Here is a 22,912-nt window from a genome sequence, read left to right on the forward strand (position 1 = left end):
TCAGGGAGCATTTACATACATTCATCTCATGTTTTGGAACTTAGACCATGTTTAATATGGATATCCGGCATTAAAACAGTAAATAACAGAGAACCACATAGCATGATATGTCCTCAGTAACAAACAAACATGAAAGAGAAAATAACCTCCATGGCAGAGATATACATCCAGTAACTTATGCATTACAGGCGAGAGCTAATCAGGCATTTGTTAACATCAGTGTACAGTGTGTACATTTCATACAAAAACTCCTTGTCCCCTTTCAGCAGCTTGCTCTAGAAACTGGGCAACAACTTTGTGCTAAACTAAGTCAAGGAATCAGCGTGAATTCCTCAAGTATTTATCCGCTCTTATCTGCTTAGTATGAACTCAATGTGTGAGCAACAGTAGCCTGAAAGTTGATCTCTTTCAAAAAAAAAACAAAAAACACACTGCTTACTGTGCATGACAGAGCATGTTTTAGAGGCAGAGACAAACACTGGATGCAGATTTACATGAGACCATCAGATCTTTCCAGCAAAGTGTTAAAACGCACTTTCTCGTCAGTATCACTGCAGGATTTCCTCTGAAGCTTTTCTTTCTTTTTTTTTTTTTTAATGCTTATCACAGGAAGTGGGACAACTGATGAAACACTTCCTCAGGAGTCTAAATGCCTCGTCACCATGACTCAGGACTCCAGCTCTCAAACTGCTTTAGAGTGACTCTCAGGAGGAAAATGTTTCTATATTATGTTCATATGACTTGAGAAGAGTCAATTATAACTTTCCTATAATTTTTGAGTATTTTCTGACATTTATAGATAAAACGATTGTTTGAGAAAATATTCAGCAGATTCATCGATAATGAAAATATTCTGCAAGTTGCAGCCATAGTTTTATAACCAGAAATAATATTAAGACAAAAGCTTTTTTCTGACATTAATAGATAATGAATTAATTGGCAGCATATACTGTTGTGTACATTTATTAATCAACTAGTTACCAAAGAAAGTCTGCTCACTAACCTGGCGACAGATCCTTTAAAACCACTTCAGGCATTCGGGGAAACTAATACAGAACTTTGTGCATCAAACCTGACTTGTTTCCTTTTTCCTAAAACTGTATCTGGCTTGAAATTGAATTTTGTTGTTTATTATCCGCTAAAAAGAGTGGACAGACTGTGGCTATTCATTGAAAACAGCACGTTTGTCGAGCTCAGCCGCGTCCTCCTGATCAGCTGAGCAGGGGCGCTACGATCCTTCTACTACAGGCATGTGGGCATCAGTCAAGAGTTGCTCACAGGGCTGCTCAGTGTTCACCGCATATCAGGTGATATCAGATGATAGTTTAAGGTCAGAGGAGAGTCTCCCAGGGCCAGGGCGTCTGCCGAACTATAAGCCGCTCTTCCTCAGGCAGTCACACTGTCAGCAGTGAATCCAGACAAGACGCTCTTTTCTACACGTCTGTTTCTTTAGGGTTTTAATGCCTTACAGGAACTAAGAGCCTAGTTTTCGATTCGGGTTACTGGGACGTCACTCCGGCCCCCCGAAAAAGTCCCTGCTCCCTGGGTTCAACTTCCTGATGATCCAGGATATACTGGAGTAGCAACTGGTCAAACCCAAACTTCCAGACTGCTACAACATGTGTAGTGAATTCATCCACGGGCTGCGACTGTTATAGTGACAAAAGGGGCAATCACGGTTTCTCAGAGGCCGTGGCGATATCTTCAATTTATCACTTTTGTCTGACAAACAGTCCAAAACCTTAAGATATTCAATTTACTGTCATATATCACAAAGGAAAACAGAAAATTGTCACATTTGAGAAGCTGGATGCAAAGAGTATTTAGCATTTTTGCTTAAAAAATGACTGAAACCCTTAATCGATTATCAAAATGATGATCCAATTGTCTTTCGATCTAATTGTCGAATTTTTGCTGCGCTAATTAATTCAAACTTTAAAAAAGCCCTGATCAGTTTTAATAATGAATACTAGGACATGAAATACGAATTTCCTTATTAATTGAAGTTTGGAGTCAGATGTTATTCACATTTTGTCCAGAATCAAACAAGTCTCTGACCAAGAAACTGAAAATTCACCGATTTCATCCTGATAAAACTTAAGCAAAATAGAAAAAACAGCCAATCATGCTATTTTACAGAGATGACAAAATTCTAACATCACAATTACACATCAATAAATGACAAAGTAAATTACATTTCAAACCAAATCACAAATCTTCTCTCCAGATCTTTATTTCATGAGTTTTTTTTTTTATTTGCTCAAAAAACGGCACTGCAAGCGTGAAAGCACCTTGAGAACAGTCTGACTCGACAGGTGGGAGAGAGGGCTGGGTGTTATCTAAGCATTATGTGCTCAACTGTACAAGAGCGCTGATAAAAGTGTTATACTCTCTAAAACTCAAGGTCGGGTCAGGTGTGTGTGTGTGTGTGTTAAAGACAGATGGCAGAATAATAAAACACACGAAGGAGAAAGAATAAGCGAAGACAAACGGAGACAGGATTGCTGATGATTTCGCTGTATTTGCAATAGCAAGATCAGTTTAATCAAACCAAGTGCTCCTAATTTATCCCTTAATTTCATCAGCAAATGAGAACAAAATTAATCAGAATCAAGGAAGATAATTCATTAATCCTTCTGACACAAACACTCATATGAAATCAAAATTGTTTTTCATATTTGAAGCTTTGCAGGGTAACGCTACGAAGGTATACAACCACCTGAAACATCACCAGAGAGGATTTCCCTAAAAACTGCAAGAGAACATGATTCAGCTCTAAATTAAACTTTCAAAAAAAGTCAAAAAAATACACACAGTTTCCCCACACTTGCTGCAGTTCACCAGTCACCGACAAATGTGACCTTCTTGTTTGACCTGCAACTGTGTCACTCCCGAGTAATTTTGAATAAACAAAACAAACAGCAGGATTGAGATGGATCAACTGTACCTGAAATACAATCTGTCACACAGACACAACAGCGGTGTACATAACAAACATGGTCCTAACACAACATTTTGAGGTGTGTTGTGTTTGCTTCACCAAACAAGCGATGACGAGATCAGATGTTAAAAGAACAGCCAACTTATAAAGTGAGGGCGGCAAATAAGTGAATACTGAACTTTTTGTAGGAACACTTCAACACATTTTAGGAAATACACCTGCTTATATTTTTCCCAGGACTTAGATGACAAGACAGATATCAATTTAATATGTGTATTCAGTAGAGGGCTGTCTGATGTGTTGAACCTAGCTTAACAAAAGATTGCTAGTCAATGTCAATCAAACCAGGAAATAAATATGTTTGCGACAGCTTTTATTTATATAATTTATTTTATTAGCCAAAAGCCTAGCCTAGCCACAAATATATCTAAGAATTACCTGGGTTTTTTAGTTTGTTTGTTTTTTTTGGGTAAGGTAAATGTCCAAAAGCTATGTGGACAGGGCTTCTGAGATGTAGCATGTAGCCACCAGGTCCAACTGTTGACAGTTAGTGGACGCTAACCACTTTATAAATCACAAGGTCTCATTTTGTATTTACAGCTACATGTAAAGTCCATTTTTGAAGAGCATGTTTGACTAGAGTGGCTAAGAGCTAAGCTAACTGTTGACCCCTACTTCCTGTCTTTATGCTAAACTAGGCTAAACATGTTTTAGACCAAACTGGACCAAATGCAAACAGCTGAAAGTCCTGGAAATGTTACAGAAATGTTACAGACCTTGTAAAACTGCTGACTTTAAAGAGGACATATCATGCACATTTCCAGGTCTACATTTTTATTCTGGGGCTCTACTGGAAGGTCTTTGCATGATTTACAGTTCAAAAAACTCCTTGTTTATCTTACACTGGCCCTTTACGCAGCCCCTCAGTTCAGCCTCTGTCTGAAACAGGCCGTTTTAGCTCCTGTCTCTTTAAGGCCCCGATGAGCCCACTCTGTTCTGATTGGTCCACTGCCAGAAGCTACATCACGGCAGACTTCAAGCCACTCAGGAGGCTACATCAACAAACCATGAAACAAATCATAGTGGTAAGTTTTCACTACTTTGTCTTCATTCTTTACTCGAAATGTCAACTTCTCAAATACAGTGTTGACCTGCTCTATGTGAAAAGTGCCCTGAGATAACTTTTGTTATGATTTGGCGCTATATAAATAGAACTGAACTGAATCCAATCAGAAATTTGCAAGTGGACAACATGAACAAAATATGGAAAAACCTTAGCAACAAAGGCTACATAACAGACTGCTGTTTGTGGGCATCTTTGTGGAAAAGTGGGTTGAAGCCCTGGATTTTGACTTGCAGGGAGCAGCTCTACATACATTAACCTCAAGTTTTGTAACTTTGACCATGTTTAGCAAAGACATCCAACATCATAACAGTATATAATTAACATAACAGTGACTCAGGAGCTTACAAGACTGACTCATATAACATAACACTGCATTCATCCATTATCTGCTTTTCCCCTCATCATCACTTCACCCAACACACATTAGCATGTAGTGACTCCTCTCCCTCTCTCTCTCGAGTCCACCGTCACCCTCTCTCCTCTCCTTACAATTCATTCACATTTCACTTTGTCTGTCCGCTGCGTTTATCCCCGACGTCTTTCTTCACAGCACTCAGGAGTCAGTTGTTGCAGCCTGCTGTGCACGCCAGACTGCCAGAGGCAACCATTAACATTAACTATCACCAACCCCCGCCAGTTCACATCATCTCTCCTGCTGTCTCTCCAATATTGTGAGTTCAATTAATTCAGCTGTGTAGGGCTCTGTATCTGATTGTTTTATGAATTCAAAACACTTTACTGATTAAAACAAAAACAGCAGCCGCAGGGATTTTAAGGGTAAATTACTGCAACTTTTACATAAACTTTGTATCACTGTCCAATGTCTCCACCATTGGACAGCCTCCCTTTCTTTCCACTTACTATTATCTCTAATTGCACCAGACACAGTCCTCCTCTTTTCAGAAACACACAACCGAACACACACCACCTCAGGTGGAGCCCAAAGACAAATTCCCATGGGTGCTGCAGCACACACAAGTGACAATACCTGCTCCAAAGCCCACGGGGTATCGCTGGTGAAACCTATAAATAAACCTTGTGCCACGTCGGCTCTGCAGTCTTAGATAAACACAGTGGTAGTTTTGGGAAACCGTCCCAGTCCTCGGCCAGATGCTGGGACTTTTTGTTGGCTATGGAAAGTAGGTTTTTTCTACTCCCACATGCGTTGTATCATCATTCTGAGGTTACATCGTATTTGAAAGATTTACTTATTTGATTCAAAAGTTGGATTCTGGGATTTCCCAATTACCGTGGAAAGTTATGTTGGAGAAAAGGAGCACAAACACCCACAGCAGCTAGCGTCTAGCAGAGAAAATCCTTGTTATAAACTTGTTAAATCTCAAGATGGATTTCAATTTCTCCCTGAATAAAAAAAAAAAATACTGGCAAGTCTTTTAACGCTGGATTTGAGACTCAACACAGTTCCCAAAAAGGCACTGAAGACCGCCAACATGTCTTATTCTTTAAGTGCTCATTACAGGAGCAGGAACTGGAATAAGAATGTGAATATCACCTTAAAATCACTTTAAAATGTCATTTCTCACAGTCAAAATCTGAAGTAACATTTAATCAGTGTGAAACTTTATCAACCTTTAATATCTACTGGCCACATGCAGTCTGATGGTCTTACATGCACAGCAGAGCAGAGTGACGACAGAGGAGGGAAGCCGGTCTGCAAGAACCAAATATGGAGGAAACGACAGTCAGAGCGCACACCGCCTGCCTGCATGCCCCACACACACACACACACACACACACACACACACACACCCACACGTCAAAGACTCTCCCCGGCGTCACATGATTAGTGTGGTGACATCATCTCTTGCAGAGTAAAAAGCTCAGACAGCAGAGGGCCGGGAGGCGTCTCCCTGCGTACAATGAGCCGCAGAAAACATAAACATAATAAGCAGAGGTCACAAAAGGAAAGCATGACACAGACTTTAACGAATCTCACCTGACGTCGCAGGCCTTGATGTTGAACTCAAAACTGTTCGGCTCTGCACCCAAAATTCCTAAAATTCCTAAATCTGATGCTTTTCTGCAGGTTGCATGAAGCTAATTTCAGCTGCAGTGCGTTGCTGTGAGTTTTGACTGAACAGCTGCTTGATATGACAACTGTCTAATGTTAATGATTCAAGATATTTACTGCTGTCATGACTACGACTGATAGAACGTTTCCTCAGGATATAAATTTATCGTTCAGATCAAAATTTATGTGCAAAACAAAAATGCTGGGGTTTTTTTGGGTTTTTTTTGGAAAAAGGAGGGGGTCGTCTTATAATCAGGGTTGTTGTATATTCCTAACAATGCACCTGTTCAACAAGCTGGAGCCTTTTTATTTCTGGTTGACAATGAATCGCCTGTTACTCCATTCAGAGTGCAACAAACCCCGAGTCGCAGCGAGCCAACGCCCCAAATACTTTTGTTTGGAGTTTTCTGTCTGCTTTACAAACACGGACACTAACTAAACTGAACTCCCGCTTTTGGCTACAGGAGCTCAGTCACACCATCATCTTCACACACTCTTGATGCAACCCTGAACGGTCCACACCCTGCCGATTCTGCACGGAGGGATGGACCACTATCGCCGAGTCCAGACACGACCCTGAGATAGATAAAGCGGTTTGAGCTGGAAGACTTTAAGACAAGAGCTCATCTTAAACAGCTGACATAGTGAGTGTGTGTGTGCGTGAGGAGTGGGTGTGTTATGTGTAGCGCTAAAGGTGGAGTAGAGTAAATACCACAGAATTCAGGCTGCTACACCCTCCCACCCACCCCCGTTTACTCTGCTCTGACGTTCTCAACTTTGATACCAGTATAAAGCTTCAAGTCAAACACTAGCAAGCACAAAAGTAATTTGTGGGTATAATTCACACCTGTGCACTTGTTAATGTGACTATGATGAAGATTTGCACATCCTGTAACTGCTGTAAAACTAACGTGTGTTTTGGTTTTGACAATAACAGAGAGTGAAATATTAAAACCCAAGACGCCAGGTTATTTATTTTTTTTTTTTTATGGCTGCACAATCACATCAAATGGACAGATGCCTTGTGCATTAGCCTATTTTAAGCACATTTCTGCAAAATTCACTTTGGATCTCCATGAGAAATAAATAAAGTTAAAATAAAGATCTGTGGGTTTGGATTTTGTTTGACTGCACATTATGAATTCGTACTGCTTCTGCTGCTGTGCTGCATTTTCTCAATTAGCCCAAAGCCTGCAGACCTCAAATGTCTTCTTTTGTCCAGACCAACAGTCCAAAATTCAAAGATATTTAGTTTATTGTCATAGAAGACTAAACCAGAAAATATTGTTTTTCTTTGAAAAATGACTCAAAAAAAATGAATCAACTATCAAAACAGCTTTTATTAAAATGAGATTATCAAAATTGGTTGATCGACCGATCGTAGCAGCTCTAATTGTGCTACATGATATTACTGAGAATGAGGTTTAAGAGTTGGATGTCTCAAAAATGAAAAGAGACACTTAATAACATGATCTATTGGACCAGTAGCAAGAGTGGGAGCATTTAACTGGTTTATAAAAGGTGTGGGTCAAACAAAAGGCATCAGTTTTCGCCTTAACCTCCAAACAGGAAGACACCTCATTCCCACAGGCCGACCAATCACCTGAGCTCGAATGAACAAAGTGAGCACCCATTCAGAAGCAGCAGTCAGTCCTGCAACTGTAGACCCACTTTACCCATTTACGCATCAGCACTCCTTCCAGGTTCATGACCTTTGTCGGGTCCCAACACCTCGTAAAACCCGACTGCCAACAGCCCCGGGGTGTCTGATGACAGAAGGTGGGGGTCTGCCTCTTCACGGCCCGAAACAAAGAGGACAAGATTCACAAGGCAGGGACAAATGGGGAAGACTAGTCAGGTGTCCATGCTAATTTTGAAACTGCAACCCCCGACTCTGTGAAACTGTGCTGCAGGAATGCCAAGCAGCTTCAAAACATCTCACACACACTTCAGAGTCCTTCAAATTCACAACTTAATTCAGAGCTGGCAAAAAAAGAGCCGCATGTATAACCCCCCGCGGCTGGGTGTTACTGATTTTCATTAATCAATTTGAAGTTTGAGATGACCCTTCACAGACCGAAAGCTCCTGTATTAATTTGCAAAGTTATATAAAGGTGCAAAGAGAAGGAGGCTTTCATTCAACAGTCCCATTCTAACCAAAGTTTGGAACAAACAGAGCTGCATTTGCAAGTGTTAAATAAGGTTCCTGCATATGCTAAAGGAATGCTAATGAATCGAGCCGGGCTGGTCAGTCCTGATTCCTTGATCAAAAGAGCACACCTGATCTACAAAAAAAAGCAGATTGCATTCCTCACAACAGCTCCTGATCCTAAGAGGGGAAAAAAATGACTTAAAATAGAGGGTATCAATTTCTGATACCTCAAATTGAAAACTGTGTATATGATTACATAATGTTCTTGTCTCAGCAGAATCAGACAAAGGCCGGCTGCCCTCATGCATAACAATCAAAATTTTAAAAAAAGAAGAGGAATGAAACATTTCAGGGCTCCTCATCAAAATTATTGGCCACAACTTTACTGTCTGTTAACAGCAACAGGTGCCACAACCAGGCCTGAAACTAACCAGTTTACCAGCCAAAGTGGCTGCATTTTGTTGGCAGTTAGAGTTCATGTTTTGTACCGGACTGTCTGATTAATTGGAAGATGTTTACTCTGTATGTTCTCGTTTGCAGCAAATTGGATTTCGCTGCCCACCAGAAACTGCAAATGTTTAAGAACTTGGAAGAAACTTTAAGTAGAGAGGGTATGTTCATAATAAGATAATAGTACTCTTGTTCTGTGGTGACACATCAGAAGGAGGTTGGTGACACCACTGCCAACATTTAGCACTAATTCACCATAAACTCCCTCAGGGGCTGACATACAATGATGAATCAGGACATTAAAAGTGTTCAGAGGAACTGAGCTGATTTGTCTTTCTGGACCATACACGTGTGAAATGTACTGAAAAGCTGTGAAACCAGTTTAACTTTACTTAAAACACATTAACAAGACAGTCAAAACAATAAAAAAAATGATCTTGGTTGTATCAGATCAGAGAAATGAATTCTTTCACACCTGTCCAACTGACTCCCTGTTTTTGTTCAACTGCCCCACTTTGCATTTGTTGGCATATCTTTAGCAAATCCAACATTCAGAAAAATATACAAAACAGCATACTGCAGACGCATTGAACACGCTGCTGCACAAACAGGAGTAGTGAGTCAGCTAAATGCCTGAAATGTAAATGTCAGACGAGCTTCAACGCTACAGTCAGAGGTAGCCTGGTAGCCAAATGCTTATGGAGCATACCACACAACCGCAAACGTCCATGGCTCCATTCCAGTGAGCGACTTAAGATGCATGTCATACTTTCTCCCCCCCTGGTTTCCTGTCTGCCTCTATACTAAACTGTCCAGTAGAGGTGAAAATGTCCACAAAAAAACAAAAACTTAAAAAAAAACAACCTTAGAGTCAGAGCTGCCTCAGTAATAGTGCTGTCAGACCAGATTGAACTGGTGAAATTTAATGTGTGGTGTGGTGAAAAACAGGCAGGACATAAAATAGCATGGGTAAGGCTGTAAGCATAAACTGCAAGGGGCTAGCATGGATAGCAAGTTAACAACAGTCCATAAATTTGTAAATGACACAACTTATGAAACACTTCACTGTTATTAACCTCTGTCAAAGATACTGACGTTAAGTAGCATCCACCTCTGCTGCTTGTATTAATCACTGTGCGGTCCTATAACCAATCAGCATTTCCTGAAGGGGGAAGTCAGTCTCATCTCATCTCTCTAACTGGCAGGACTTTGGAGAGCCTCACGATTTTGTTAGTCAGAGTTAACTATAACTGACTGAACTGGGCACAAATTGAAGAAAGCGGGGTCAACTCGAAACCAAAAGCAAATGTCTTGTTCTGAGTGAAATCTGATGTGACCACACATTAAAAAAAGGTATCCTGCAGAGTTTCTTCACTGTGCACGAGCACGTAAGCGATGTGATACACATTCCTGGTGCCCGCGTCACGCGAATCCACTGATCAGTTTGTCGGTGGCAGTAACACACAAAGAAAAATAGCAATGTGCAGCTCTGTAACTGTGTAATATTGAGGAAGGAAATGCATTCAACATGTATCTGTTAGACCTCAAACTTTCAATGAGCACCACTAAATGTAAATATAGCTTTTGTTTGTTTTCAAGAAAACTCCACATAGGTCACCTTTAGGCTGCGTTCAGACTAAATACAGCAATGCGTGAAAAATGGCAATCTTCCCATTCATTTGAATGGGGGCAGTGCGTTTACGCTGCGGGGTGGGGACCAAATAGGACTCAGCAAAAAAAAATTAAAAACGCAGCAGCCATCCAGCAAAAAGTTGAACCAGAATCAACTTTTGCCAGAACGTGACCCGACGTCATGCTGCAGTGGCCAATCACATACATGCAACCTGCAGGATTACCCGACCCTACTGCTGGATTTGGTCTGAATGCAGCCTTAAGCCTGTAGCCAGTACTTTCTGCAGACCAGCCTATAGAAAACTGTTGTTGCATTGCCAGAGTCTCAATTGTGGTTTTTGGTGAGAGTATGAAGAATGCGGCCACACACCCTTGAAATGAGACAAATCACAACCATGTTTACTTCTAATATTACTAGCAGCCAAACATTGATGAGTCTATTGTCTGCAGCTAACGAGCCTAACCAGCGTTTGGTAATCTCCTGACAAGAACAGGCCGCATCACAAAGTTTAAGTGATTCAAATAATTTCCGATAATGTCCTCTCCAACCTCTGGATGGAGATTCAGAGTATCAAAGGCCAGGTCTAACGGGGTGAAATTTTCTTTTATCTCTCACTCCATCATACTGTTAAATGCTCATGATGAGTCAGCTGATGATCACTTGTCCGTATAACAAGACGTGGGTGGTGAAGATAATGATGTTTAAGCATTGAAGGCTAGGTTGGATGGTGATGGCTGGATGTACTCCAGGTTTCACTTTAATTATACATGTGTAGTAGGTTTTTGTCATATTGTGTGTATTTCATTATGAGTCATGTTCAAGTTTGTGTATTTCTCTTTGCGGAAAAAACAACAATGACAGGTTCAGCCACCCAGTTCCAGTACTCTACTGTAGCTGGTGACATGCCCACCACTGTCAGCTAAAATTATTTATCCCCAACAAAAGTAGAGGCAAGTCTGAGGTGACTGAAAATGCGCTGCTTATTCTGAATCCAAATCTTTCTCTTGCCACAAATTAAAGACACATTACAGTAACATACTCCCACACTGTGACCCTAAATCAAGCTGTCTGAGCCATGGAAATACATTCCCAGTCTTTCAGCTGTTGCTTTTATCCTGGTTCTTGTTCAAGGACACACAGGGAGTACACACACACACACACACACACACACACACACACACGGCTGATTAGAACGCAATCTACTTATTAAAAAGACAAAAGGTTCTCACTTTTCGGTTAGTGAACAAACTAAAAAGAAATACAGGTCTTTCAGTTTTGCTAAAGATGCCACAATCTTCAAGAAATAACACTGAAAGAGTAAAACATTTGAGAATTGCTACACTTTAGTCTGGGGCTGCAAGTAACGACTACTTTAATTGTCCATTAATCTACCAATTCTCTTTTCAGTTAATCGATTGATGATTCAATCTATGAAATGTGAAAAAAGTGTCTATCAAAACCTCCTCGAGTCCAAAGAGACATCTTTAAAAGTATTGTTTTGTTCAACCAAAAGAAAAAAAAGATTTTAGTTTACGATATATGACAACAAAAAGCAGGAAATCTCATTTGAGAAGCTGAAACCAGAGAATGGTTGGTATTTTTCATTATTATTGCTTGAAAAACAATGAAGCAATGAATCAATTATCAAAATAGTTTCTGATTATTTTTTTCTGTCAATTGACTTATCAATTCAACGACTAATCATTCCAGCTCCACTTTAGTCCACACTCCCACCTCAACATCTGGCAGATTTCCTCAAGATACAGTCCCATTTGTCCAACATTATTGGCTTCAAGATATTTAACAAAAGGTGAGTTTTGGGGTGTTTGTTCTTTGGGGATCTACAAATTATTCAATTGATCCAATCAGAGGAAGGAAAAGTCACTCTTTGTTTGAACTAGAGCTGCAACAATCAGATGATTAATTGATTAGTCACCAACTATGAAATTAAACTCAAACTGTTGTTGACTGTTGGTCAGGACAAAACAAGACGTTTGAGGACGTCAGTTTTGGTTTTGGGAGACAGTGAGCGACACTTTTCACCATTTTCTGACATTTTATAGATCAAACAGCAAGATGAAATGAGAAAATAAACAGATCAATCGATAATGAAAATAACTGTTAGTTGCAGCCCTAGATTGTACTGTTCACAAGTCATGGACATACGATTTTCGACCACGAGTCCAAGGCAGACATTTTGTTGCATTATGGGGTCACAAGCAAAAAAAGAAAGTTTGAAATTGCTACTCTAAACACACAAATTAACTGTCCAGCTTACAATTAGCATTTAACCAATATCCGTCTTTGAATTCAGCTTGAAAACAGAGCAGCACTGCCTGGTTATCTCAACCTTTGGCTCCAAGCCATTGTTACTTGCTGATTTGACAGCTTCAGGAGCACATCCATCCAAATCCACCCAGGCTGGTCCACATTCAGGGTACAACCTGTACCCTGAATGTGGGCGTTAGTTACACATGCTGCAGCACAGCAAACAAACTGCCTGGCAAACAAAAAGACATCACAAAATACAGACAGACTGCTGTCAGAACAGACTCATGATGACCTGGCTGTGTAACTGTAAAACAGACAGGACAAAAAACACACACACACACACATGGCTGAGAGACAAGAAACCACCTTGTCTTCACACAGCAAGCAGTTGTTTCACACCACACAATTGATTATTGTGGCTTTGCTTTGGTTGCAATCATCCCCTTAATTAGAGATGAGTCAGATGTGTATTTGACATGTTTTTATGTGAATGTGTTGTAATGTCTTGTCTGGATGTGATATGATGTGTTTTAATGTATTAACGCTTGATAGCAGATTTTTGCACATTCAAGTCAAAGACAAATTTCTGCCTTTTTTAATGCAAAAAGTAGACAGTAAAGTATTTTCTATTCTATTTATGACAGAACATAATTAGTGGATCAGTGTGAGATCATGCAGGAGCCATGATGACTCTTGCACACTGCCTGCCTGCTAGCTCCCATGCTAACATTAACTAGCTGCATGGATAAGCAGGCAGACGCCGGGATTGAGCTGACAACAAATACACGACGTGACAACCGGGTTATTAACCGCGGAACAACCAGACTGTCTTCCACGGGACAACCTGAAATTATCCCAGGTCTCTTGAGTTTGATCCGGTGTAGCTAGCCTGCTAGCAGCGGCCATGCCTTTTCTCTCTCTCGGGGAACACGTGGAGTGAACACGTGACGTCTCACAACAAACCTGCTCGTTTTAACAGATTAAAACGAGCAGATGTTTCGTGTTTGGTCGTGTTTCGGTGTCGAGAATTGATCCTAGAAAGGCTAAAAAAAGCTGACATGTTTCTCACAGGGTGTCTGGATGCGGACGGTAGCATCCCAGAGGCTAAGCTAACTTGCCATCTGAATGGGAAGGGCTTTGACGACGGACTAGGCCAAAAAGGAGTCTGTCTGTGTGCGCTATTGTTAGCTGGCTGAGCAGCCACACAGCCGGCCAAGCTGTTCGTGGCTTTTCTGCTAATTGATGCAATGCGAGACAAGGGCGGATGTCACATTAGTGTCTGGCCTGACTGTACGTCGAAACACGTCTCAAAAACAAGCCTATAAACAGTAGTAAACACTGGTTTAAACCTTTGGCAAGTGCGGGGAGTGTGTCATGCTAGAAGGACACGGTGATGAAGTCACTCTCCTAACTTTAAAAAGGAGGATGCTCTCCCTCCCCCTCCCCCTCCCAAAAAAGCCAAAAAAAATTCATCCACAAACACCAAAACCTCATCTTCTAAAATGCACACAGATTGTCTGGTGTGATGACACAAGCACAGTAAGTTCACCAGCACTGCACGATAACACAACGTGTCCATAAACGTGCAGAGCAAGCAAGCAAGCATATGTCTATTTTCTTCCCCTTAATAACGCCTCTAACTACAGACACACCAGAATTGCATCTTTAAATTGACCGAAAGTCAAGTTAATATCACCACTTAAAGCAGAAGAGCCAATTCAGCCCTTTCAATGTTATAAAAACAAAAAAAAAGGTGTGATGAAGGATCATTTTAACTAATTTAAGGGTGTGATCCCTTGTGCAATCATCCACCTATACATCCACTTTGCCACCCTGAACTCCAGGAATAGCCTTCACTTAGAGGAGGAGGAAGGGGAGGCTTTCACTCCAAATATATCCAGCTTGCAGGGGAGCAACAAGAGGGCTTGTTTATTATGCACTCACTTGGCTCTTTTGGTTCAACAAATGCTACATGATACCGATGACAGCTGCTCGGTCATCCCGTGTGACCACACCTGGACGGACACACACACAGAACAGGACACTGACAGCCAGAAAATAAACATGTAGGGAGGGTACAAACCGTGGTGTGCTTGTCCATTCACGCTGACCACGGTCACCGCATTCATTTTCCTTGTCCACGGGTTCACCTTGGGCGGGGGAGCTTCAGTAAACTCCTTTCTGCTGCTGCTTTTAACACCCTCCTCGTTTTGCTTGTCGTCGCTGTCACAACCCTCCTTGCTCCCCTCTGTCGCCTGTTTTGGGGTCTGCTCCTCCGCCGTGTCGCCGGGGGTCCCTCCCTGCCCAGGGCTGCCGCCGCCGCTGCTCCCTTGCTCGGCGACACCCGTCTGCCGCTTGGCCCCGTCGCCCCGGCCGCCCTCCTCTTCCTCCGGCTCGCCGCGGATCACTTTGCCGTGCTCCTCCGCTTTGGCAAGCGGGTTGCCGGGCAGGAGAGCCTCCACCTGAGTGGCCATTTCCCACCACCGTCTTTCTTCCCCCCTCAGGATTACCAGTCCTCTCTCCCCCCCCTCCCCGGCCCGAATTCGCCTTCAATTCAAGGAAACGTGAAGTTATTCCGCGTCGTGTGCCGCTCCTCTGTCGCTCCCAGACCAAAAGAGCTTCGGTCTAAGACGCAGAGCAGTCCGCGCTGGATTAAAACATATATAAAAATAAAGAAACGTGTCCGAGGGCCTCTCAGGATTACAACCTTATCTCCACCACTAGCAGCAATATGGATGATCCCCACCACGCGATAGAGGGGTGCGCGCACGTACAGTGTGTAGCGACGTAAAGCCGGGAGCGCGCTTTTGAGTCAAAGCAAGCCGGTGCTGCTTTCAAGTGCATCCCCGTCGTAAAACTCTTTTAAAGGATAGGTTCACAGCTTTTCAAGTCTGTCTTAAAACAACAGCCAGGTGCCCAAATGAACACTGAAAGAGGTTTTCTCGCTGTAATCATTCCTCCTGTTCATACTGGCTATTAAAAGATCCCCTTCAAATGTGCTTTGATGGGGCCAAAATCCACAGTGTGTCCACACACTCATTTTGTGCAAAAATACATTTAAAAGTTTATCTGAAGTTTATATGAGGCTTCAGCAGTGTGAGTTAGTCATATCAAGTGGATATCTGACACATTTACAGTCTTTTTAGCATCAAATTCCCTCTTTGTGTTTCCCCGGACAGTGTTTTCCTGTTGAGCTGCGGTGGAAGTATAGTAACAAAAAGAGGGACTTTGGCACTAAAAAGACTGTAACGTTGAAAGATATCTACTTGAAGCTTCATATTAGCTTTTAAATACATTTTGGCTCAGTACAAGGACTGTGGATTTTGTCCCCCATCACTTACATTGTAAGTGCATTTTGAAGGGATCTTCTAATAGTCAATATGAACAGAAGGAATGATTATGGCAAGAAAAACCTGTTTCAGTGTCCATTTGGGCTCCTGATTGTTGTTTTAAATTCTTTAATTTCCAATTTCACATATTATAATAAAGTGCCACTTTGTCAGGCGCTTTCCAGTGCTTTTAGTAACAAAATTCATCACAGGTAAATATTTGTATTAAGTGAGTGTGTATGTGTAATCAGCCCAGTTTTGTGTTGCAGTAAAGGGCAAAATGCTCACTGTGTCAACTGTCCTCAACAAGAGTATAATTTGACTTAAAACCAAAGCTCCATCAACAACAGATGGAATTAAAACATATAATTTTATTTACCACATAGCACTCCAATAAAACACACCATTTCAAACAAAATTTTATATAAAATTTTCCATGCAGCACAGCTTCCTGCTTGCTTACCAGATAATCAAAAATTTACTGGTTGTAAGTGAACCATGTCGTATCTTTTATGTATGGCTTGATTAAATTACAGCTTTCTTTGTTCCAGAGGAGCTGATTGCTTTCTATAGCCAATGAGATACACAAATAGGCCTACATAACATGAACAGTAACCTCTCACAGTAACACATGACAGGAAGACAATTAGTCACAATATCAAACTCAAAGAGATAGTCTCACATTCATTGTATTTGCTGCCTGTTCACTAAATCATTGAATTTAACATCAGTCAGCAGTGGTGGAAAAGGTATTCAGATCCTTTACTTAAGTAAAAGTTGTACAACCATAACATGATAGCATGCTATTACATAAATCACTGGGTTATCATTATGTGATAAATTAACATGTAAACAGCATTTTAATGATCTATCAGGTTGAGTTGGAGGTAATTTTAACTATATAATTGCTGTGTAGATTAATCTATAACAATGAATCACATTTTATAGGTTGATCATATGTTTTAATGGAAACATCCTAACTATAGCAACTATAGCTGTCAAATAGATGTAATGGAGTTGAAGTACAGAATAGCATAGTGTATAGTGGAAATACAAATAGGCATTTAATGTAAAAGTACCTTAAAATTGTAGTTTAAGTAAAAAATTGTTGTTTTTTTTACCACTACCAGTCACAACAACAAGTGTGTGCAACTAGTTAAACAATGTAATTTATCAGTCAGCATTTTTCTAAGCGACCTAATTTTATTTTATTCAATTTTATTTTATTTTATTTTTATACCATTAATTTGTGAGTGACCATGCATTCAATATATTAAACATAAATTCTGGACCATATATACATAGATGACATACATCAATAAAACAAATAATAACAAAACATTTTGTCCTTTTTTAGTCCTTTCACTGCGTTTATTTATTTATTTTCTTACTTAATGTATTTCTAGGCTTAAATCATTTTTTTCCGGAAAACACCTGAACGCAGCCTGGAGTCCTGCATGACGTCGGTGTCGCCCTCTGAACTCCGCAAATCACCGTTAACTCATTAAACATCTGTTGAAAACACCAGTTTCTATCGTAACCACCAGCCCACAAAACCTTATGGATATGACATGTCGTTTGTTTGTCATTCATTCACGTATTTCATGTTACTCTGCTTTAAATTATCTGTAAAAGAATGAGGGAAAATGTACTTAAAGTCCCTCCGCACTGTTCCTACACGCTATACACGTGTCCATACCGGAGCTGCACGTGTGCGCTCACGCCCTCAGTGGAGTTTTCCAGAGAAATTCACCAAACGAGTTTTTTTTTTTTTTTTTTTTTTTTTTTCTTGTAGCGTCACACTTTTACCATAACAGACTGTGAGTTTAAGTTTGTGTCAGTGTTGAGTCCATGTCGGTTGTGTGAGATTGTTTGTGTGTGAGAGAGAAAATGTGTGTGTTGTGTCTGTAGTGGCATCCATTAAAAGGTCTTTTTTAGTTTGTGTGGTTGATTATATAATAGCCATAGGAGTTCACGTCGGACTTGCCATTTGATACTGTGTGTGTGTGTGTGTGTGTGTGTGTGTGTGTGTGTGTGTGTGTGTGTTTGAGAGAGAAAAGGTCTATTTATGTTTGAGAAAGAAAGTTTGACTCCACATGAGTTGACTCTGCTTTTACAGCCTACAGTGGTGGAAGAAGTATTCAGATCCTTAACTTAAGTAAAAGTACCAATACAGCAATGTAAAAATACTCCATTACAAGTAAGTCCTGCAAAATGTTACAGTAAAAGTAGTGGTTTGGTCTCTCTGACTGATATATTTTTATATATGAATTTTTTATTATTATTATTATATCATTGTGTAAGCATCAAGTTGTAGCTGTTGGAGGTGGAGCTAGTTTCAACTACTTTATATACAGTTAGCTAGTTTAGTCCAGTGGTTCCCAACCTAGGGGTCAGGCCCCTCCAAAGGGTCACAAGAGAAATCTGAGGGGTTGTGAGATGATTAATGGGAGAGGAAAGAAGAAAAAACAAAGTTCTGAAACACAAATCTGTTTTCAGTTTTTGGACTTTTTCTCTAATCTTTGATTTTTGGTGAAATATTGGATCATTTGAACATTTATTTAAATGAAACCATGTGAGAAGTTTAGAGTGAAAAATCACTATTTGGTGGAGCTGTTAACAACTCATAGACATCTGAAATGTGACCCCGACTACACACTGCTTTTTGTATGAAATCAAAAGCCAAAAAGGTTGAAAACCACTGGATTCATCTTTAACAATGTGTTGTATTTTAAAAAGCTTGTTATATTATCCATTATGTCAAATCTTCATCTGAAAAGTAACTAAAGGTGTCAAATAAGTGTAGTAGAAGGTACAATATTTCCCTCTGAAATGTAGTGGAGTGGAAGTATAAAGTAGCATAAAATGGAAATACTCAAGTAAAGTACAAATACCTCAAGATTGTACAATAAGTTAAGTAGAGTTAAATAAAGTACAGTACTAGTAGTAAATGTACTTAGTTTCTTTCCACCACTGTAAAGTTTGACACAGGACAGACAAATGAGAATTATAACAGATGTGACTTTAAGTATTAAAAAATGCTGACAAACATCACAGGAGCTCCCGCTGCTGCACATATCTTGCAGGATTCCTCGTGTGTTTGTGACTAAAGCTTAAAATATGCCGTCGGTACTGATCATTACCTGTGTGTAGTTTTCTCACTATGCACTGTAAATGGTTGTAAAGGGCGCTGCCACAACTCTGTGTGTGAATGACGGGCGTGTCAGGGGGTGTGCAGGAGAAAATTGTGTTGAGAATGAAAAGAAAAAGAAAGAAAGAAAGAAAGAAGGAGTACTCATTATTACTGGAACTCTGCCTGTACACTTGATTTCACTGTATATGAATGTGTATAAATATGCTACTAATAAACTGATCCATGATTCAGAGGCAGAGCGGCTTTATCAATCTGCGATTACATGTCGATTCCTTGCAGAAGCAAAAGAGAACTTTCCTAGAATGTAAAAAGAAAGGACAATTACTATAATTATTATATTTCAAAGCAGAACAGGTCACTTGTCATTGTAACAACAGTTATTTGTAACTTAGAGGTCTAAAAAAAAGTTAATTTTTCAACTACAGGTAGAAAATTTGATCTGCAAATCACTAACATGGCACACAAGATGTGAAATTTGATTTCTCCTGTTTCCAGGCAATGGTTCACCACATGAAACACACAGTTAAAAATAACTGTTACGACATACATTTCAATACAACATAAAACTTGTAGTAGCATCAGAAACTGAGAAAACCTCAAAAATCTTAAAAACCTCACATATTAGAGCCAAAGTCCCCCAGCTGAATGGATGTGGTGGACCAGACCGGACCAGCCGCCATCCTCTGGCTGCTGTAAAGCCTCTGGCTGTTACTCACATTTTAGTCACGTGACGGTCAGACAAATCAGTGCTGCAAGTGAGAAAAGCAAACAGTCAAATGTCATTTTCCTGCCTGAACACAATGTAATGAAAAGGAATGTTCGGGTGTTGAATCTGTGCAAAATAAATGTTGGTAGGTTTAAGATCATCTGTCTTTTAAATTACTTTTTTCTTTAAAGGCCTTTATTTAATGATGTCACACTGTTTTATTTCCAACATGTCTTATCTGTTTTATTATTACTGTTGTTTTTACTGTTTGTTTGTTTTAAATCTTATACTAGGGTATTTTAGGGTATCTTATATGTTATTTTGTTTCATTTTAATTGTCTGATTGTACTGCCTAATTGTAGTACTTAAATGTTTTAACCATGTAAAACACTTTATAAGTGCTAAATTAAGTTTACTATTATTATATTGTTATTAAAATGTTCATTGAATTTTGTAATTCTTCATTTAACTGAAAAGATTAAAAAGACAACACAAATGCATGAGTGCTTGTTGGCAGCTATACGTTCAGATTAAATCATGATAAAAAAAAAAACTTAAATGCATTCACAACATTTATGAAACCATTCTGTAAAGGTGCATCTACAAAATAGTTACTTTAGGAGTCAAGAGTGGTAACAGTAACGCTATAGTAGAGTCTCATCAACCCATTTCTTCCAAAAGCTGCAGGTTACAACAGCAGATATGTTTATATCCACATAATCCAGTAAAAGATTTAATGTTCTATTGAAAAGATTTGTCTTTGAATGCATCCGGCAAGTCAGAATATGTTCCTTTAATATTTTATGCATTGGAGATCCACTGACGTTATGTTTTTCCTTGTGCAGAATGTTTAAACATGATCTCTTTTTCTTGTGTTCACATCTGGACAAACTCACTGTGGGAGAAGAGACACCAAATCAATTTCAAAATTGCATGTATTCATCACCAGACACGGAAGAGGATTGAACAACCCTCCCCCTTCCAACCCCCTCATTTATCTCTCTCTCTCTTCCCTCTATATGTTTCATGAGTTGGGTGCTGGTGGGGGGTGAAGGGATGAGGGTCTGGAAATGTTCTGTCTTGCCTCATACTGTTTGTACTGTACTGACTGTTCTAAGACTCTAAAAAATCAATAAAAAATACTTGGGGAAAACAATAAGCCTAAAAATAATGATGGCGTGTGGATGTCTCCAGTTATAATTAAGAAGCGATGTGACGTTACAGTCATGTAATGACTGATTCGAAAGAGTAACATTATACAGATTTTAAATTTAGGAAAGAGAGAGCACTGCTATCATGCTCTGTATCCGCAGATACCTGAGTTTAGGTATCAAAATCAAGAGAAAATAATCAGAGTGGTGCATCCCTGGTGTTAAAGATATCCTGTTTATGCAGGAGTACACACCTTATTACTTGTGTAAAATGTCTGTGGGGAGACTTTTTAGGCCAAATAATTGTCCTTGTGTAATTATAAAGGCTGTGTGTGTTTGTGTGTTTGAAAGTTGGTTGAGAGCACACGTGTTTCTTGTCATGTGTGACTAACAAACTACCAAAATCTTAAGCTATTTACTTCATTCATACCCTGTGAGTAAACACAGCGTGTGTTTCAGTTCCTCTTCCTTTGTTTATTTAATCTACAGTCAGTGAGTTTGTTTCTTTAACCTGACATGGTATTAGCCTGGTGCATCAGTCTGGCTCCAGGTTAGATATTGCAGTTTTTGATCTTAAGTTTCACTCCTGACTTGTGTTTTTCAAGGCCTGCAGAGTATATTTTCATTTTGTTATTGCTTTTTTTATTACTATTAGAGCTTTTACCTGACAGTATTTGCTCTTTGGAATAGTTTGACTGGTTGTCTGTATGAGATATAAACTATTGCTGTGCTGTCTGATTTTCTGTTGTATTTGTCAATTTAAAAAATCTGGCAAAATGTAGTTTCACATTTCAATAGGAATCTTAAACTACTGACATCTTCAGCCTGTGCACTTTTGACTGTAGTGATGATGGAAGTTGGTTTGTTTGCACATTCAAAGATGTTTTTTTAGTATTAATGTGACTGTCAGCGGAAAACAACACCTCATGGCAGTCATTACTTGCTTCATCATCCTGCTCCTGCTGGAGTCTTAAGTTTCTATTTGACACAAATGTGGTTTAACATGAATGTAGAGTTGCGTAATCTCCGCAATGCTTAACGTTTTTTGTTTTTAGAATATTTGCTTTTTTCCTCTTTAATGGAAAAATGTATAAGCATTATCTTGTTTGACCTCCTGTTTATGTTGTTTTGAAATGATTCAGGTTTGGATTCAAGATATTTTGATTCCAAGCAGATGCATAAACTTCAATGAAGGAGTTCAAGTAGGTGGGTGCTGGTTGGGTGTGGTAAGAAATGTGCTTTATTGCACTTTTAACCACACCTAAAAGTGATGCCACTGTGTCCTCAAGTTCACCCATACATCACTGCAGAGAGGTGAGAAATTACACCATTGGAGGTTTAAGATAGAGCTGGTTATCATCTGCATAGCAATGGAAAAGAGAATATGTGAGCGGATAATCGATCTTTGGAAGTGGTGTATACTGAGAAGAGAAGCGGACCAAGCATTGATCCTTGAGGTACTCCTGTGGAAAGAAAGTGGACACTTGGACTCTTCTTGCCATGCCACTTTGAACGATTGCCCTGTGAGGTAAGATTCAAACCACCTCAGATAGTGGACGGGAGGATCTGGGGATGTAATTTCCAGATGATTATGGATTTCACATTTCGCAGTGGGCATCTCCCCACATTTTTTTGTAACAATTACACAATGGAGAGGTGCCTGCTTTATATTTAGAAAGACAATGCAATATATGAAGTAGTAATGCTATTGTCCAATTAAAGATTGTTATTTTCATAGCAGAAATGTCATTGTTTCCTCATTTTAAAAGTCATATTTGGACAGTAAAATGCTGAAAATTTGCTTTGGCATGGCAGCGGTGTGTTTGTGTTTTTGGTCAAAAACAAGTCATGACACGTCAGTGTCAGATCAGGGTGACAATAACTTCTAATCCTACTGTTCTGCATCCTTCTTTCTGTGTGTGTCTCTCTCTTTTGTACCTGCCTGGCTACTGTTGGGCCCTGTCCAT

The 22,912-nt window shown here is 39.8% G+C and overlaps 1 protein-coding gene across 3 annotated transcripts in view; it reads right to left on the reverse strand.

Moving 5' to 3' along the window:
* The window catches only part of larp1 (La ribonucleoprotein 1, translational regulator), a 58,431-nt gene extending 43,058 nt beyond the window's left edge, over nucleotides 1-15,373 (reverse strand). For 2 of the 3 annotated variants that reach the window (XM_067608626.1, XM_067608625.1), the window contains exon 1: nucleotides 14,689-15,373. In XM_067608626.1, coding sequence (XP_067464727.1) covers nucleotides 14,689-15,079 — 391 coding nt within the window. In that variant the 5' untranslated portion in view covers nucleotides 15,080-15,373. The remainder of the gene's footprint in view (nucleotides 1-14,688) is intronic. The other variant, XM_067608624.1, reaches the window with a different exon arrangement.
* Between the last annotated feature and the right edge of the window lie 7,539 nt (nucleotides 15,374-22,912).

This window comes from Thunnus thynnus, chromosome 13, assembly GCF_963924715.1.
Source record: "Thunnus thynnus chromosome 13, fThuThy2.1, whole genome shotgun sequence".
NCBI classification, from domain to species: domain Eukaryota; kingdom Metazoa; phylum Chordata; class Actinopteri; order Scombriformes; family Scombridae; genus Thunnus; species Thunnus thynnus.